Source organism: Myotis brandtii, unplaced genomic scaffold, assembly GCF_000412655.1.
Source record: "Myotis brandtii unplaced genomic scaffold, ASM41265v1 scaffold351, whole genome shotgun sequence".
In the NCBI taxonomy this organism is placed as follows: Eukaryota; Metazoa; Chordata; class Mammalia; order Chiroptera; family Vespertilionidae; genus Myotis; species Myotis brandtii.
The window spans coordinates 367,686-387,601 of record NW_005363502.1 but is presented as its reverse complement, the minus strand read 5'-3'; the positions used below and the strand labels follow the sequence as shown (position 1 = coordinate 387,601).

The window sequence follows — 19,916 nt, the reverse complement described above, 5'->3', positions numbered from 1 at the left end:
ATCTTGTACGCATCCTAGAGGCCCAGTGCACGGATTCATGCACCAGTGGGGTCCCTCAGGCTGGCCTGCGGGGATCAGGCCAAAACTGGCTCTCTGACATCCTCCAAGGGGTCCCAGATTGCGAGAGGGTGCAAGCCAGGCCGAGGGACCCCATTGGTGCACGAATCCATGCACCGGGCCTCTATTAATAAACTAGAGGCCCGATGCGTGAAATTTGTGCAAGAGTAGGCCCTCGCAGCCCCAGCTGCCTTGCGGCCCTGCCCCCCATCCACTGGTCATTCCGGAAGGTTGTTCTGCTGTCTGGTCTAATTAGCATATTAGCTCTTTATTACATAGGATAATCATAGACAATGTCTTTTCTCTCTCAATGCTTTTTTTATAAAAATATATTTTATTGATTTTTTTTTTTTTACAAAGAGTGAGAGGGATAGAGAGTTAGAAACATCGATGAGAGAGAAACATTGATCAGCTGCCTCCTGCACACTCTCTATTGGGGATGTGCCTGCAACCAAGGTACATGCCCTTGACCGAAATCGAACCTGGGACCCTTGAGTCCGCAGGCTGATCCTCTATCCACTGAGCCAAACTGGTTAGGGCTCAATGCTTTTTTATAGGAAAAGACTCATTCTAATTTAAAAAGAAGAATATTAAATTAAAATCTCACCTGTCTCTTCTACATGGTAACTATCTTCAGTTTCTAGGAAAAAAATAACATTAAATCAATATTACTACTTTCATAAAGTGGCATGTATATATACTGTGTGTGTACATTCTGAATCTATTCTTATTGATTTTATTTTGAAGGTAAATAACTATTAAAATAAAACATGAATATATCAACAAAATGTCTGCCAAACACTCTCTTCTACTAGAACTACACCTAGAAATGACACACATTCTTGTCTTTGATCCACTCAACAACCCCACAAGTTGACAAACACCATAACCTGGGCTAAGGAGAGAGGATGAGACTGGCTGGAGTGACTCGGTGGTTGAGCATCAACATATGAACCAGGAGGTCACAGTTCGATTCCTCATCAGGGCATATGCCTGGGTTGTGGGCTTGATCCCCAGTGTTGGGCATGCAGGAGGCAGCCTATCAATGATTCTCTCTCATCATTGATATTTCTGGGAGGTCAGTGTTGATAACTTAACCCAGGCATCCCTGAGGTTAGCACAGGATCCTCACCCCTTGTGTGACCCTTGTTCATTTCACAGCTCTATGGAGTGTAAATATTTTCCATTTCTGAAAACTTTTAATATGTAGCTTTTAAATTCAAATAGAATTGATGTCCCAATTAAAGATTAGGGCAGAAATTTTATGACCTAATTATGGACTTTTTACAAGTGTTTCTTCCTACCCCCCAAGCTATATAACTCTTAACCTCAAAAATATCAAATGCCTCATGCTTTAGGTTATTTGAATGCCTTAACTGCATTCTGTTACATAAGCAGCATCTAAGACGCCCAAATTCTGTACAACTGTTAATGTTCCTGAGCCCTCTTGGAGGAAGAAGGCAGGGAGGAGGAGGTACCATCGCTGATACTATTACAGAGGTCCCCATTTTCGCCGCCTTGACTGGCCTCCAACAGGCCCCGCCCCCTTCCCTCTGGTCATGACCACACTGTGGTCTGTGTCTATGGGGAAACAATAATTTTAATTAAAGTTTTAGCTTCAATTTAAAAAAATAATTATAATTAAAAATTACCGGCTCTATTTTATTCTAAAAGCAAAAAAATGTTCTACCTTCCTGAAATGTTCCAGTTTCCAGCGACTCAAATCTGTCATCTGTCTCTCTCCCTACAAGGAAATCGTCATCTTCTGGTTGCTGTTCTCTTGCTGGTCTGTCCTCCTCCGGGTGTAGGTCTTCTCCTTGAAAAATGACAATGAAGGAAGAGACACAGGTGTACAGCAGGGCCCACAGCAGCGACCGACAGACACGAAGGCCCTTCTGAAGGGCACACCCTGGCCCTGGCTGCAGGGCATTCCCTGTCCCTCTTGGGGGTCCCTGCACATGCCAGCACCCACTTTGAATCTGTTCTCATTCTGGAATCTGTTCTCACACTCGCCAACTGCTGGGCCACCTGACAGGGGGACGGTCTTCTCTTGCTAGAACATGAACCCACCAAGGTCAGGCATCTCATGGAATCTGTTCACTAGGGATGCCCAGCACCTAGGACCTTGCCCAGCTATAGGAAGTGCTCAATAAGTATTTCCTGGGACTCCACCAAGATGGCGGCATAGGTAAACACCAGAGACTGCTGCCGCAAACAACCACTTCAAAAATACAACTAAAAGACGGAACGGACATCACCCAGAACCACAGGAAGGCTGGCTGAGGAGAGACTCTTCAACTAGAAGGAAAAATAACAGCACACCGAGGCTCAGAGGAGGCGCAGTGTGGAAAAAACTCAGGTGCGGAGGTGCGCGCGCAAAGCGGGCTGGTGGCTGAGAGCGCGGTTGTCGTTTTCGGTCAGGGGGGAGTCTCAGACTCTGAGCTCCAGATACGGGCGAATCGCTGGGGACTCGGACCCAAACGGGAGAAGCGGGAGTGTCTGGCATCAGTTGGAAGGCAGCTTTCCCTCCGAGGTTTGCAGCGGTTCCGGGGGTTCTGAGAAGCAGAGCCTCTGGGAACAGGACTGAGGGCACCATAACGGCTCCCTCCGCCCGCCCTGTTGAGCCCGCCCCGCCCAAGCCCTGCGCAGAGCCATTTGCCGGATCGCCGCAGGCAAAGGCTAGATTAGCGCCCCCCCAGAGGACAGAAGTTTTCCCACTGCAGCAGACACAGCTGATTCTCACAGCCAGTCGGCCTGGTGGTCAAATCCCTCTAGTATTAACTACAACAATCAAGGCTCAACTAGAACAAGACTGCGCACAAAGACCACTAGGGGGTGCACCAAGAAAGCATAAAAAATGCGGAGACAAAAAAACATGACAGAAATGGAGGATATAGAGCTAAAAAACGCAATTTTGAGGGCTTGCAATAAACTTCTGGAGAGCCTCACGAAAACTAATGAGACCCTCGATGCTATGATAAAGAAACAACTAGAAATTAAGCATACACGGTCGGAAATAAAGAATATTACACCCAATAGCAGACCAGAGGAGCGCAAGAATCAAGCCAAAGATTTGAAATGCGAAGAAGCAAAAAACACCCAACCGGAAAAGCAAAATGAAAAAAGAATCCGAAAATACGAAGATAGTGTAAGGAGCCTCTGGGACAGCTTCAAGCGTACCAACATCAGAATAATAGGGGTGCCAGAAGATGAGAGACAGCAAGATATTGAAAACCTATTTGAAGAAATAATGGCAGAAAACTTCCCCCACCTGGTGAAAGAAATGGACTTACAGGTCCAAGAAGCGCAGAGAACCCCAAACAAAAGGAATCCAAAGAGGACCACACCAAGACACATCATAATTAAAATGCCAAGAGCAAAAGACAAAGAGAGAATCTTAAAAGCAGCAAGAGAAAGAGACTCAATTACCTACAAGGGAATACCCATACGACTGTCAGCTGATTTCTCAACAGAAACTTTGCAGGCCAGAAGGGAATGGCAAGAAATATTCAAAGTGATGAATACCAAGAACCTACAACCAAGATTACTTTATCCAGCAAAGCTATCATTCAGAATTGAAGGTCAGATAAAGAGCTTCACAGATAAGGAAAAGCTAAAGGAGTTCATCACCACTAAACCAGTATTATACGAAATGCTGAAAGGTATCCTTTAAGAAGAGGAAGAAGAAAAAGGTAAAGATACAAATTGTGAACAACAAACATGCATCTATCAACAAGTGAATCTAAGAATCAAGTGAATAAATAATCTGATGTACAGAATGAACTGGTGATTATAATGAATCAGGGACATAGAAAGGGAATGGACTGACTATTCTTGGGGGGGAAAGGGGAATGGGAGATGCGGGAAGAAACTGGACAAAAATCGTGCACCTATGGATGAGGACAGTGGGGAACGGGGGGGAGGGGAGTTGGGGGGGGGGGGGAAGAGGAACAAATGTAATCTGAACAATAAAGATTTAAAAAAAAAATAAGTATTTCCTGAATGAATAAACACATTCATAAATATTAATATATTTGCCTCTTCAATCAGATCAGAGAAAAAGGCCACCCTGTGACCTTTCATTGAGAACTGACATAAAAGTCCATGTAACAATCTGAAATAACTCTATACTGACGTTCCACTGCAAAGGGCAGCCAGCCACCTATCTAAACCATATGGTAGGCCATCTGTATTGAGTCACAAGGATTACGTATACTTTGTATCTGAAGGTTCCTACATTTAGTCTTGAAGTTTTGCAAAGATGCCCCTTTCCTTTTCTGAGATTTTTATGATACATCGAACTGTTCTTCTTTTGTGTAGATGCTGGACAGGTGACTTTATTCCACTGAAATACGGTAAACCTTGTCATTACGGTATAAAAAAATCCTCCCCATAGCAACTGGGCATGGCTTCAAGCAGAATATGTCCCGTAGATAACATTCTAATCAAAGGACTTGGCTGTGCAGTGAGGTCTGGTGGTGAGGAGGGTGAGGTCTGGAATGTGTGGCTCCAGATTGGGGTTCTTCCACACCAGCTGTGTGACCCTGAGCAAGTTACGTAACTACTCTGTGCCTGAAATTTCTCTTCCATAAAAAGGAAGTAATAAGAGTACCTACATACAGCATTGTTGTGAGGATTAAAGCACTTAGAAAAATGCCTGGCCCATAAGTATTCAGGTGTTATTATTCTTGTTATAACTTTTAATGTCATCCTCTTTACAGTAATCACAATATTACTATTTCTACTGCTACTGAACTCTACCCCGAGATTGCAAGGTTGCCTTTGTTCCCTGACTTTTAATGAGGCACAGCGATGCTCTCAGGAGTTACTGAGTCACGTAGCCCATTTATGTTTCCTGTCTCCTCATCTGAGCCTGCTATAGTGTTTTTCCTCATTTCAGTTTTTGCTGTTCAGCAAACCCATTACCAACTCTCATTCCTATCACTAATTTTACGACCTTTTCTTCTTACCATATCCCCGTCCTTACTCTCGTTTTATGCAGCACAGTTTGATGGTTTTTACGGGAGCAGGATTAATCTCTCTCCACCTCACTCTTCACTGAAGGCCCTGTTCTCAGTGGGAACACGAACCAAACACCGCACACTCCCCGTGAGTCTCCTCTGCCGGCGACAGCCTGACACGAAGAAATCAGTTTCCTCGGGGCTGATCAGACTCCGGCCTTGCCATGCCCTCTGAGCATCAGGCCTCTGTGAGGTCGGCACCATCACCCCACCTTGAAGGATCGGAAACTGGAGAGTCTGCCAAAGCCACACAGCTAACAAGTGGCAGCTGCAGGACTTGACCCAGTAATGAAACAGAGTGATGGGGAAGAGTCCAGGATAGGGAGACTGAATTCCCCTTCCCCTCCATCACACACCCCAGCAGGAGATATAACAAGTGCAGAGGCCCACGGCAGGGATAGGCTTGGAATTACTAAGGAAAGAGAGGCCAGCTGGGCTAGAGAAAGTGACTGACAGAAGAGAGACTGGATCTGGGTGAGGCGCAGGGGCCAGGCCACATCAAACACAGGGTGCAGAGGAGCCAGAATGGATCAAGGACCCAACTGGATGCCACTGCAGTGGTCGTGGCCAGAGGTGACAGACGGCTGGCACAGCGCAGACACACACTGCAGGCAAGGCCATTGGGACCTGCTCAGGGAGCACATGGGAGAGGAGGGGAGGGGAGGGGACAGACATCAAGGAAGACCCCCTGGGTTTCAGCTTAAGCAACTAAGTGGAACAGTAGACCATTAACTAAAATATAAAAGGCTGAAATAAGAGCAAAAACATATTAGGGGGAGCGGGAGAAAAGCTGTGAGGTGGAGAGGAACCAGAAATTCAGTTTTAGGTACAATTTCAATCTAAGATACTCATAGAACATGCAAATGGAGACAGGTATGCAGCTGGGCTAACCAGGAGCTTGGACCAGAGCAGGGCTGCAGACACACCTGCAGAAGCGACACAAGAAGAAAAGCCATCGCCTACTTTCAAGGAGGAAGTAGAGATACAGACGAGAACAGACCCAAGACGAAGGCGTGTGGCAAGCAGCTCAGGTGCTGGATGGACCTGCTTTCTCCCTCCTCTGTCTGAATTCCCACACCCACCCACCCTTCCACTTTCTCTCTCCCCACCTCTGGCGACATTTAGTTTGATGAACCATCCCGATTCGCCGGGTCACCAGTGCCACCTCCCCTGAGGTCCCTGCGGCAAAGTCCCTCGAACCCCTTCTTTGCACTGCAGACAGACTGCAGGACATGCGACACCCCCGTGGTCTCAGTTACTTGGAATCAAGTAGGAATATCCTTTCCCTCAGGGCTCTCCACCTGCGCTCCCACGTGCCGCCACCCTCAACGGCTTTCCCATCCTCTTTTCCTCTGGACTTCCTTCCCACACGCCCTGTGCTTCCAACCCCTCTGACACCATGGGCCTGGCTCGGCACACACCACCCTCAGCTCCTACATCAGCATGTGGTTCCTCAGGAGGCCTCTGCTGCCCTCCAAGTGTGAGCCCCGCATGCATCCTCTTTCCCCATCACAGACTTACCTCGTTCTACCCAACTCGCTCATCTAAGACTGCATCTCCCATGGGCTCAAGTTTTAAAAAAGAGATGATGCAGGAAGGGAAAGCCTGGGCCTGCTCACACAGGCAGACGTGCGTGCAGGTGGAGTGTCTTCCCTGGCTGAGATGACACAGCAATGGAAGGACCGGGCTCCTGGACCCCCAGCAGCCAATGGCAAGACCTACAACTCCGCCAGGGCCCGTCTCCCCATCAGCACAGATGGAGCCACGTGGGATGCTGTGCCCTTCACCCGCTAACACCTAAGCCTGAAAGAGGCAGTTAATATGCTTGCCAAAGCCCAATTTAAATCATGGCAATTGTGTGTTTTTAAGACACAATTTTTTTCCTCGCAGCAAACCATCGGAAATATCAGGGTACCACATGTTCTGCCCCCTTCAAAGTTTCTTTGTGAGTTACGTTTTAAAATTGTACCCTCTGCATTTATGCAGGGATGCTTCAAGAAACAGTCATGAAACCCTAAAACCTTGGTTTCTAGAGTATCCTCTCATATTCTCCGTAGAGAAGTTCACATAAGGAATTTTTCAGATGTTAGCACTGGGCAAATGTTTTCTGTTCTCTAAGTAGATCACGTTAATTTCCTCTCTGATAACATGACCGACATAATTCAAAGCTGACCCGTCGTACTCTGGCGTCCCCCAAGCAGGCGGTGAAAGGTGAGGGTCGGCGATAGCACCCATAGCCCATGACAGCTTGTTGGCTGTGTCCTATTTTCTTCCTCCCTGTTCTTGATGTGCCTATCATTGGTCTCAATTTGATTCTGTATTCCTACCATTTCTTTATTGGATGTGTGCAAGAAGTTCCCTAATAGTAAGGTGGAATAAAACAAGTTTTGTGCATTTCAAAAATATTTGTCTTTCAATAATTTTTAAAAAAAAACAATTATTATTGAAATTTTAAAATAATGTCCAAGTCATTTAATTATTTCCCTATTTCAGTAATGCATGAGAAAACACACACACAGGTTTTAATTCATACCATGTTCTGTATAAACTGTTTGATGGTGAGAGGAATGGATTTCTTCTTGTACTTCATCTTCAACAGTCTGAGGTCCTAAAATAATTATAAGACATAACTAAGTGGAAAAGATCTAGACATTAATGTAGAACCTGAAATATGGCATCCAGGTATAAACATACATTCGAATGAATATATTGGGCTAATCAACTATACATCCTTTTCTTCAGTTGACCAGTTTTTTTCTATGTTGGCAAATATGGTAGATATTTCAAACTGGTTTTATTTTGACAGTAGATATAAATTTTTTAAGTCTTCATAAGATTTTAACACAAGAACACTAATTTGGGTTCAGATTTTTCTTTAAAAAATACCTCACTCAGAGCAAAATATTTCAGTTTCTAATGAACAAAATTTGTACTAATGATGGAATAAAGAAAATGGGAAAGGCAAAGCTTTCAGAAAGGAAAGTGCTGAGAAATAAAGATAAAACTGTGAGACAAGGTTAGTATGCATTAACGTACACTGTCAATGCGATCTACATTAATGCACAGGTCTTCCTTCCCTGACGTCAGAGAAAGGGCCCCGGCTGGTATGAGGACTGCGCTGGGCAGGGTTGGCCGACCACTCCCAGAAGTTGCCAGGAATCGTGAGTAAAAGACCTTACATTATAACTGACAATCCTTTCCGCTTTGGAGAACCCCGCCTGCCAGTCGGATTCATAGATTCAAGTAGATATCAATTACAAAGTGATCCACATAGTAGTGACATTCCGACACCACTGTGGTGCTTATCGGATTATCAAGTTTATTGCAACATCACACAACAAACCAGAAGCCATCATTACACTGACACTATGAAATCTATTTTGCTAATCACACTGCACAACCATTTCTAAAGCACAAGGCGTGGCTTCTAATCTTACAGATGTTTATATTTCACAAACCACTTTTAAACATAGTCCCATGGAACCACAGAGGAGCCTGCCCATCTCTATCCTCCCCTCAACATCCCTCACAAGGCCCGTGGCAGCTTCCTAACTGGCCTCCCGGTCTTACCGCCTTGCCCAGAGGACATAACGTAAGGAGGAGTGGGCGGTGGCAGTCTGATCCTCTGCTTAGCCTTTCCATGGCTCCTGTGCCAGAAGCGAGGAAAACCTAAGCTCTGCAGAACAGATCAGGGTCTAAGACCTCGGCCTGGGAGCCCTCACAGGCTCGGCAGCCCCTCTGCCACAGCACCGGTCTGAATGTGGGAGTGCACTGAACGATTTCACCTGCCCCTTGATTCTGTAATGCGCTTCCCTTTCCCTGGGGAGGGCTGGTAGAGGCAGAAGCCAGATGGAGAGTTAGTTCAAGGCTGATTGGAAAACAAGGAAAATGACTATAGATGCCTCTTTCAAACGCCTGGCGAGTACAGCCAGCAGAGGGACTGGAGCAGAGAGAGGGGGGTTATCGTATTGCATTTTAATGAGAGGTGTGTACCTATGTTTATGGAATAGGTGGTAGTCAGAGGAGAGAGAGAAGCTAAGTCAGACAAGAGGAAGGTGGAGAAGGCAACATTTACACTAAACCAAATATAGCCCAGAGGTTGAAAAGGATATGAGGTGGTGACAAACTCATAGACTTAGGAGGACACGTTATCAATCAGTACCATGCAAAGCGCAAAATATAAAAAAAAATTAAAGAATGAAAGCAAATGGCACCATTTCAGAGTAGGTCCTAGTTTTTCATTATAATTTATTTAGCACAAAGATCTAGGATGCTAAATCCAAATACACATTTAAATTATGTCTTAAAAAATCACTTTTGCCATGGTATGCTTATAGCAATTCTACTGGAATGGGAGGGAGACGGTAAATTCTCCTACAATTATGATTTGAACAAATTTAAAAATCAAATCAGCAAACTGATCTTAAAAGGAAGGAAGGAAATATTATTCATCAAAGTGATAAAATCAGGACTTCAAGTTGCTGGTAAATATGTGGTGTTATACCTAACACTTCCACTAGGTGGCAAAATGAAACCAAATATTTGAGGAGTAAATAAAAAATGTGCAGAAATTACTTTGTAATAAATATCTCAGCATAAAAAGGAAAGAGTAGTAATGGATTCAAATTTCATTTACCAACTTAAGAGATTTCAGCTTTCACCCCATGGGTGACTAAGATACACAGTACAGTATTTGAATTGATCTAGGAATTCATGAATATGTAAAACTTGCTTCAAAGATGCATGAGGGTGGGAAGCCTTTTAATGTAGAAAGGAGACTGTCATTGGGAGCTCAGGAGACCTACTCTGTTAAATAACGTGAGAGATGATGACTAACCATTGCACAATCTGTGTCTAACTTTCCTTTCAAGGTGATAAGGTACAGCAGTCCTGGAATTTGAATGGAGAAACACAGCATTTTGTTCCTGATGTTCGTGATCTTAGGCAGTGAGCAACCATCTCCCTGTGCCTTCGACTCTTGATCTCAGAAATTAAAATCATCCTTCGTAAGTTTTTATTAGAAGAAAACTAAATTTACTATAAAATTTCAGGGAAAGAATATTTCACAATGTGCAAACACTGTGAAACAAATTATGGGTAAAACATGATTCTGGAAACTGCAACCTGGGATTCCTGGCAGGCGGAGGTGCACGGGGTCAGAATACAGCAAAGCTTACCTGTTCGCCGGGGCCCCTGCTCCTCCGGCCGAGCGTGCGTCTCAGCCTCTTCTGGTGGCACTGTAGGCTTGAAGGCAGATCTTTCTTTAAGGCCTGCATTTTTATTCACAAAGTTAACTTGTTTGCTTTTGTTTTCTCTTTTTTGACATGTCAAACCAGGACAAATATTTTCAACCACCTCATCAATAGTGCAAGTCATTCAAAGGTTACAAGACTTTATTCTACACGAAAACATGGGTAGGTTAAACAACGGAAGTGGGAAAGCAGTTTGCTCTTTAATGTCACATGGGCCTTTCCCATCTCTACCAAAGTTGACCTTTCACTAAAAAAAATTAAAATAATAACTGTTTAAGTGTTCACGAATTTTTAAAATGTTAAGTCACGTCTGAACTTGCCAAACGCGGTTCAGTAGGAGTTCAAGCTCGTGTCTAGAAGTGACTAATGAATTTCTAAATCCTGAACTCTGAATTCAGGAAAAAGATAATTAAGATATCTTGGGCTTCCTATTGTTATTTGTGAGCACACTAATTTTGATTTACATATAAGTGTTTATTCTTCATGAAAACTGTAGTTAAAAGTGAGAAGAAATCATACATGACTACTTAACAATCTTCTAAAGGTAACAAAATCAATCACATTATTCCATAAGAGCTAACAGATACAGATTTAAAAGTTCTTTTTTATGCCTTAAGAAAAATAAAATGGTAAATTAACATGAATGCTGGTTTTGAAGGCGAAACCAGTCTAAAATATGTTATACTGAATTAGTCCTTGGATGTGCTATAGGTAGAACATTAAAATAGACCCTCCATTAAATGCAACTATTTAGAAAGCTGAACTAGCTAGGTTCAAGAGTGTGTGGATGCTGCATACCAAACCCTGGGCTCCTCACTACCTAACTGGGAACCATGTACCAACTTGAGGGGGGGGGGGGGGAGGGGGTAGGGAGGGCGTTCTGTGTCTGTCAAGAGCCTAAAGTGAACAGGTCAATTGAGAGGCATTTTTCTACCCTTAAGCACCTTTATAAATTCTTCAAGTACATATTCTATTGTAGTCCAGAAAATGCTCATTTAAATGTCTTTTACTCTTCTTTGATTTTTTTCTATTTTTCCTAATCATTCCCTTTTCTCTCTTCACTTTTCTCTAATTCACAAAACATACTCTCACCGTCCTCTCCCAAATCCTAAAGATGCTGAGACAGATACACAGAATCACACCTCATCATTTTATTTCCCGTAGTTATTTTCAACACCACTTACACAGAAATCATCCACTAGTAAAATAAACACCAGCACGTACCGCTGTGCTCTATCCCTGACCATAAAGTGACTTACAGCTATTTTATATACACAGATATCCACCGGTACTAAGTTTAGTTCAATTTCACAGGGTGGGGGGTAGGGTGGGGGGTGTTAAAGATGAAGGCCTATTAAAATACATCACAGTTTAAATGCCAAATTCAGGGCTGAAAACTCCCATGCCATTTTCCATTTAAATCATTCATTCTTACATCTCTCAAATGTTAACGGTGCAAGTATGGAACTATTCATTGCCAAGGTCTGCTGAATGAAGAGGATAAACCTTCAGGATCTTCAGAATCCTGGATTGCTGCTCTCAGAACCTCAGAAAACACCCGGCACATCGCAGGTGCTCAATACACACTTGCTGAAGGGCTGAACACACCCAATGGCTGTGACTCCCCCGGCTGTGGGGCCAGGCTCCTTCGCTGCACTACTGCGGTTTAGGGCTGCAAAGGTGGGAACAGGGGCTCATATAGATTTCCTCAATACTGTTTTCCAGATTCATACCTGTGCTCAGCACCCACTAGTACAGCAGCACAACCCTAGCTTGCCTGGGCCAGGCCCAGATGATTGCTATCTGTTGTCCTGGTGTAATTATTTCACTCTCAAAAGTATCTCAGTTTTTATGCAAAATTACAGGTGATTTTTCACTAATCCTATAGGTAGTACGTTTTCAACCTGTACTCCATAGGTTTCAATACGCAATAAAATTTTCCCACCAAACAACAAAGACTTGAACTGCCTTAAAATCCCCCCTATTGGATTTTGAGAAGAGCTTCATTTGAAAAAAAACAACAATTTCTTTGCTGAACGTGTTTGAAAACTACGAGGACACCAATATTCAGACATAAAATGCCCTTCCAGTCGGCTTCCTCTAAATCCACGTGGTAGTTATTTGTCTCTAAAATTGAAATTGTAAAAGGTGAAGGAAAATGACAGAAGAAAGCAAAAGCATATAACAAGAGCAAACATTTAGCAATTTTGTTTTCTGTCCAAAGTGGCAGGTGCGTTGTAAATTTATTGCTACCTGGCCACGGCTATTTTGCAGAAGTGAAATCAGCACCAAAATAAACAATATTGTAGCCCAAAGAAGCTGAGGATCATATTCACACATCTTCCCTAAACCTGTACAGTTCCTGAAATTTAACAGAAACACATTCCAGACTAATTCTTGCTTTGACAACCCACGTGGAAGAATTAGCCCTGCCATTTCCAAATATTTTTCTTGCCGCCCAAATCCACTTCAGCCCATGAGTCAGTGTTCTTCAGAGAACAGGGGTAAATCCACGTGTCATATACGATCTTAGGCCAAAAGTAAATAAGAAGAAGGAAATGCACATAAGGTCAAGGCACAATCAAAGAAGAGGTTTTCCAATTGGATTTATTATGAGGTACACAAAGTAAGGGCGGAGCAGTGAAATAGTCAACATTATATTATGAAATGAATGTATCAGTTCGGATGTTCCTGGGGCTCCATATATCAAAACACGAACTCACACAGGCTTGAGCAAGAAGGGACTTTATTATCCAGTTAAGAAGTGCCTGGCAGGCTGCTCACTCAGCACTGGCTTTGTCCTCAGGCTGCAATCCGGGCTCCCAGCTGCACGCTCCTCTTTCAGACAAGACGTGTCCAGAAGCAGAGGACACCCTGCTCTCCTGGCTCCTTCGCAGTCTCCCCTTTCAGTTTCAAAACCAGAACCCCCTCCCATTCCTACACCAGCAAGAGGAACAGGCTGACCACAGTTACCAACAGCTGAATTACCCAGAGCTGAATGAAGGCTGTGAGTCAACCACACAGCCCCTGTGTGATTTAGAAAATAAATGAATTCCCTTACAACATACCTTATTTTTAGCTCTTTGGGTACCTCTGATAAATTAAGAAACATTTTAAAATCATGTTTGTATTTAGGAAATTCATCATTTTTCCTCCGGTTTTATTTAAAAACGGAAGAAGTTATCTGAAACTCCATCTGACCACATGAGAAAGGATAAATGTACTTCCCCCCACCCCATATGTAAGGAAGTTTAAAACTTACTAAATTTTGCATATTGCATTTATTCACTCAACAAATATTTAGCACCTGCCAATGCAAGGTACTGTTCACCAATGAACATACAGAAAACAAGCCCACAAAACCCTAGCTCCCCCAGAGAGGGAACAATTATAAAAATAAGAAACACAAAATATTGAGAGTACATGGGATGGGAAGATGGGACGGGAAGAGTGAGACAGGGGGTGCCCCGCCCTGAGGGAGAGGGGGCGGGGCTATCTGTGCTAAGGTGATGAGGAAGGGGCACACTGATAAGACGTGGGCAGGTATGTCATTGCTGGAGTTACCATGGGGAAAAGTGCTCCAGGTAAGGTTTTGGCAAAACAAGTTCAAAATTCCTCAGCAGGTAGGATCCTGGGAGCCAGCAGACCCAGGGGGCTTCTGCAGCTGGAGTGAGCAAGGGTGGGGAGAGGTGTGAGAATCAGGGACCAAGGAGGCCCTTACTCTGAGTGAAAAAGAAAGATTTGCTTTTCATAAGAATTATATACAAAACACTTCCTCAATAAACTCTGGGAATTAGAAATAGTCTTATGCTTTACAGGATTTCATATACTTCGCCCATAAAAGCTAAGACATTTTAAAACTTCAGTTTATCAATCCTTGGTTCACTAAGCAGTGGTGTATGCATTGGTGGAGTTTTTGATGCTACCCATCGAGGTTACTCCAGCTGCTGTTATTTGTGAAGGGGAAAGGCTCAGGACTGTGACTGCTTCAAATGCAAGTAGTTTAAATCAATACATCCCAAGAACAACCCTCATACGGACATGAAACTTGATAAATATTCCAGGAAATCAATAAACCAGAAAGGCATGCATACTAATGGGACCATGGGGATCTGCGTTGTTGTTTCTGATTTTATAATCAGCAAAGACAGATGTTAGTAGGTATCCAACAGCAGTCCTATAACTTACCAAAACCTGAGGCTGCCAGGAACTGAGAGCTGCCCCCTGATGCACAACGAGATTCCCAGATTCAAAGCATCTTCATGCAACTCAAGATGGACAGATTTCAGAAAGAGGATGATGTCAACCTCAAAAAAATGAAACGTTCCAAAAAGCCTCCAAGAGCCTGGTTTCAAAACCAAGGAAAGGACTCCACGAAGATTAGAATGGAGTGGATTCCGCTTAACATCTTATAACACAGATGGAGTGTAGACGCTCGGGCCCATGAACCAAGAGGGCTGCCTTTAAAAGCCACTGGAACCCCATCCTGAGCACATTACCAGTGCCACAGCTTTCGTTTCCACATAGTACATTCCTACAAGGGCTTTAAGAATTTAAACCCAGCAAACACATCATTTCCCCCCACTAATTTATGTTTTTCTTTATTTCTTCTAAAGAAACAAATGTACTGCCCTCCCTGGGCACATACACACAAGCAGCATGAACATAGCTATAGGCAACTTCCAAGGTGGTTAAAACATTACTGAAGAAACTCCTGGGTTTTTCTTTTTTTAAAACAAGATATACTTCATCTTTTTAATATAATTTTATATGTTCACCATTCAACAAACATACAGTGAATGCCTATTATCATCAGCTACTATGATAGAGACTAAACACAAATCACAGTCTAGTAGCAAAGGCCAGGAATGAAGCACAGTGGTGGGCACGCAGTCCAACCACCTAGGAGAGGGTCAGAGAAAGTGCAAGTGCAGATGCGACGACACGGCTGGATCCTGGAAGGCAGGGAGAAGGTGGCCCACCACACAGGGTAGGCGTACCTTCTTGGCAGAGGGGAAGAGTGGGCAGAACTGGCAGTGGCTTATTTCACAGCATTGCACTGCAGGGACTGCAGCCACCATGACCATTTGTATCCCCAGTGCCAGGCACAGCCCCTGGTCAGCTGCAGATAGTCAGAATATTTGTGGAATAAATCTGTTGAATGAATCAATACACGGAACATGGGTTGTTTTATATAATTATCAAAAATCACACAGACACTTTAAGTGCATGACTTCCTCTAATCTTTTAGAACACAAGCCAAGTAATGTTTGAGGCAAGGAAGGAATAGTGGACAGACAGACTTCTATAATGTATAGATAATAAAGAGTGATAAATACATACATACAGTGAAATCAAATGAGGTTCTAAAATGAGAACAAAGGAAAGGAAAACAGGCCTTTCTGCTCTGTAGGGCCTACAAAACCGAAGCTTCTGCAGAAATTGATTTCTATGTGAAAATGGTGTGCAAACTGGTCATAAACATAGTGCATGTGGTTTACCAAGTGGAGGAGGTGGGGCGTGAGGCTGAAGGGTGCTACTGAGGGTTTTTCAGATCACCCCAAACAAGGTGGGTCACCCTTTAGTTTCCTAAAAACAAAACTTTCTCTTTAAATAAAACCAGGGGAAAGTGGAAAGAGCTTAACAACACAATAAACCTCAATTACCTGATAATTAAATGGTAGCATTCACCATATGACAATATTCTCTTATATTCCTCCAATTGTCTAAGATTATTCCTAACCAAGGATTGGAATGGCTCTGACTCTGAAATACCCATTTAGACCCATCCCACGCAACTCCTTGGATTTGCCCAGTAGCAAAATAGACTTGGGGTGAGAAGAGGAGGAGAAAACAAACTCCATAAACCAGCTGCATTTAGTGCAGGTGAAGTACAGGATATAGGGAGTCACTGCTCAACCTGACCTGCACCTGTTCCCCTTCTTCAGGTACAGGACCCTAGTTTTCTGCTAGGAAGCTGGTTTTCCTTCACCACACAGTTTTAAGAGAGGGAACTCACATGACCCTGGTCTTGCCAAGCACAGCTTTGTAACCCTATCCTACCCCCCACCCCCAATCTACAGGCTGTGAGTTGAATGTGAGCCCACGTGACTCATTCTGGGGCAGGCTGCTTGAGAAGGAAGCCAACACTCGGAGGGGCCAGGGATGTTGGAGAACCTACATCCAGCATAACCCACGGTGACTCCTGGGCTTCACAATTATGTGATCCAGTCAAGGTTTGTTTTTTGCCCACATGAGCTGATGTGAATGGATTCACACATATAATGAAAAGAAATATGAATAATAAATAAACTTACAAGTAAAACTACGTTTGCTCCTAATATCTTGAGGAAGAATGATGAAGGCCTTTTTCTACAGAAACACTGAGACTTGCAGAACTGAATTATTAGAAATTTATAGTTTTTGTGGATTGGAGTAGAAAACCTCTAAAGACCATAAACTGCTTCTAGAATACCATGTTCCAAGTAAAAAGCAAATTTGTAAATAAATTTTTCATCATGAGTCTGGTTATAAAATTTCTGGATTATACCATATACTTTAGAGTATATAGTTAATTATTTCACAACTTTTGTCTAGCTTTACATTTCATATCTTGTATTTTCATGCTGTAGCAGTACCCTTTAAATCACAGAGCATTCTTACAGCTTTACACATACGTAACGTTTATAATTACTGTTATTTGCCCTCTCAATTCTCTCAGTAGAACAAATCAGGTCCCATGTAACACTACCTAGTTCTCATAGCCACCCTGAGGGGAAGGTGTTATCTTAAACTTACAAATGAGGAAAACCAGCATCACCAAGATGCATTTTATAGTGAAATTATCCTGGTAATTAATTTGGAGAACTGTTACCAATGGGCATTAAGAGAAAAAGGAATGGTGGAGGACACGGGAGAAAGGAACCAAAGTCAGTAGGCATGTAGTTTAATTCACCAGACCCATTTCATGGACTATGACGTTACAGTTAGCGTAAGACATTTAAAATGAAAAATCGTTCTTGTTTACTACAGTTCTTTCACCCCCAATCTACAGGCTGTGAGTTGAACGTGAACCCACGTGACTCATTCTGGGGCAGGCTGCTTGAGAAGGAAGCCAACACTCGGAGGGGCCAGGGATGTTGGAGAACCTACATCCAGCATAACCCACGGTGACTCCTGGGCTTCACAATTATGTGATCCAGTCAAGGTTTGTTTTTTGCCCACATGAGCTGATGTGAACGGATTCACACATATAATGAAAAGAAATATGAATAATAAATAAACTTACAAGTAAAACTACGTTTGCTCCTAATATCTTGAGGAAGAATGATGAAGGCCTTTTTCTACAGAAACACTGAGACTTGCAGAACTGAATTATTAGAAATTTATAGTTTTTGTTGATTTGGGGTAGAAAACCTCTAAAGACCATAAACTGCTTCTAGAATACCATGTTCCAAGTAAAAAGCAAATTTGTAAATAAATTTTTCATCATGAGTCTGGTTATAAAATTTCCGGATTATACCATATACTTTAGAGTACAGTTAATTATTTCACAACTTTTGTCTAGCTTTACATTCATATCTTGTATTTTCATGCTTGTAGCAGTACCCTTTAAACCACAGAGCATTCTTATAGCTTTACACATACGTAACGTTTATAATTACTGTTATTTGCCCTCTCAATTCTCTCAGTAGAACAAATCAGGTCCCATGTAACACTACCTAGTTCTCATAGCCACCCTGAGGGGAAGGTGTTATCTTAAACTTACAAATGAGGAAAACCAGCATCACCAAGATGCATTTTATAGTGAAATTATCCTGGTAATTAATTTGGAGAACTGTTACCAATGGGCATTAAGAGAAAAAGGAATGGTGGAGGACACGGGAGAAAGGAACCAAAGTCAGTAGGCATGTAGTTTAATTCACCAGACCCATTTCATGGACTATGACGTTACAGTTAGCGTAAGACATTTAAAATGAAAAATCGTTCTTGTTTACTACCGTTCTTTTGTAGTGGAAGTTTAAAGAGTCCTTATTATCCAAGTACCTCTAAAATTACAAAGTGATCATGATACTATAAAATATTCTCTATGAATTAATCACAGAATTAGTCCCCTGGATTAACCCAAGCATTCATGTGGACTGACTTATGTCAATCCTTTACTAGTCTCTCTGTCATTGTGAAATGTTGAGCCCTCTCTCTACATAATGCAAATCACCTATAAAGTAAAACTGAAACTCCTGTGTGGCTCAGTGGTTGAGCATAGACCTATGAACCAGGAGGCCATGGTTCAATGTCTGGGTTGTGGGCTCAATCTCCAGTAGGGTGCATGCAGGAGGCAGCTGATCAATGATTCTCTCCTCATTGATGTTTCTCCCTCTCCCTTCCTCTCTCTCTAAAATCAATAAAAACATTTTTTAAAAAGGCACACAATACTTTTAGAAACATCTGTTCACTCATTTCCAACATGAAGTATCTTTAATTAGATCAAAATACCTGTTTTTAAGCTCTTCATAAGGAAAGATGAATAATTATTTTTTAAGTAAAAATCTTTGTGGCAGCAGTTTTAATTGTTACAACAAATCAGGGTGCTCTTAATTCAGTAACTACATTTTACAGTAGTCACAATTAGAGATTTAAGAACTCATGCACAGAATAGGACAAACCATTTGTAAAAATGCATTCAAAGTGAAATTTCATTTTATTAAATGCTTTCTTAACTGAATTCTGACCTTTACTTAGATCTCAAATTTATAACCCCTTAGAAATGGTAAACAATTATGACACAATCAAATATGAAAAAATATATGGTAGTCCACCAAAGTAACTAAAAAAACTGATATAAAATGAAAGGCTATCCTAATTTGAATAATTAAAGCCTTTCTAAGACTATTCTGAGTCTGTAAAGATATAAATAAAAGTGTTCTAAAATGATTCTTCTAAATAAAATTCTCTTTCTTCATGACTGTATGGAGACCCCAGGACAGTGTGTCTGGCACAGTACTTATTGGGTGACAGGAGATGGGGCAGGACTAGTGGAAAAGAGAGAGGTAGCGGAGGAGGGCTAAGGAGTGAGGAGGCTTGGAGAAATGAAGAAAGGGGTGAAGCAGATAGATTTCATAGGAGAGAGATGGGAGGAGAAGGGAAGGCTGAATTAATCTGGGAAGAGCCTGAGGAAAGGGTAGCCCCTGATGAGACAAGGAGGTGGGGGACTAGAGCCTAGGGAGGGAGGAATGCTGGGATGTCACCTGAGCTTGAGGAAGTTCCTGGGAAGAGAAAGGATGGGGGAGGGGGTGGGGGATGAAAGGGAAGCAGAAAGGAGGAGAAGGAAGAGGAGGAGGAGGAAAACCAAGAGCAAATAGAGAAAGATGGTAACTTCTTACCTACCTGACTATGTATCATCCCTAAAAGTTACGTCACTCTGCATATAAACACCATTTAAAACCTTAATATTCTTATTCAACTCCAATGAAAGTATTCAATATATTAATAAGTTCATTATAATTCATATTATAAATATACATTTATCTGGATACATGATCAATAAATTAATAAAAATAGAATGCTATTACATCACATTTTTATT

The 19,916-nt window shown here is 42.4% G+C and overlaps 1 protein-coding gene across 2 annotated transcripts in view; it reads right to left on the bottom strand.

The window, feature by feature from the left end:
• ASPH (aspartate beta-hydroxylase) overlaps positions 1-19,916 on the bottom strand; it is a 162,630-nt gene that overhangs the window by 100,690 nt on the left and 42,024 nt on the right. For both annotated transcript variants that reach the window (XM_014544096.1, XM_005871639.2), the window contains 4 exons: positions 10,256-10,348; positions 7,612-7,686; positions 1,748-1,873; positions 665-697 (listed from right to left, as the gene is read on the bottom strand). In XM_014544096.1, coding sequence (XP_014399582.1) covers positions 665-697; positions 1,748-1,873; positions 7,612-7,686; positions 10,256-10,348 — 327 coding nt within the window. The remainder of the gene's footprint in view (positions 1-664; positions 698-1,747; positions 1,874-7,611; positions 7,687-10,255; positions 10,349-19,916) is intronic.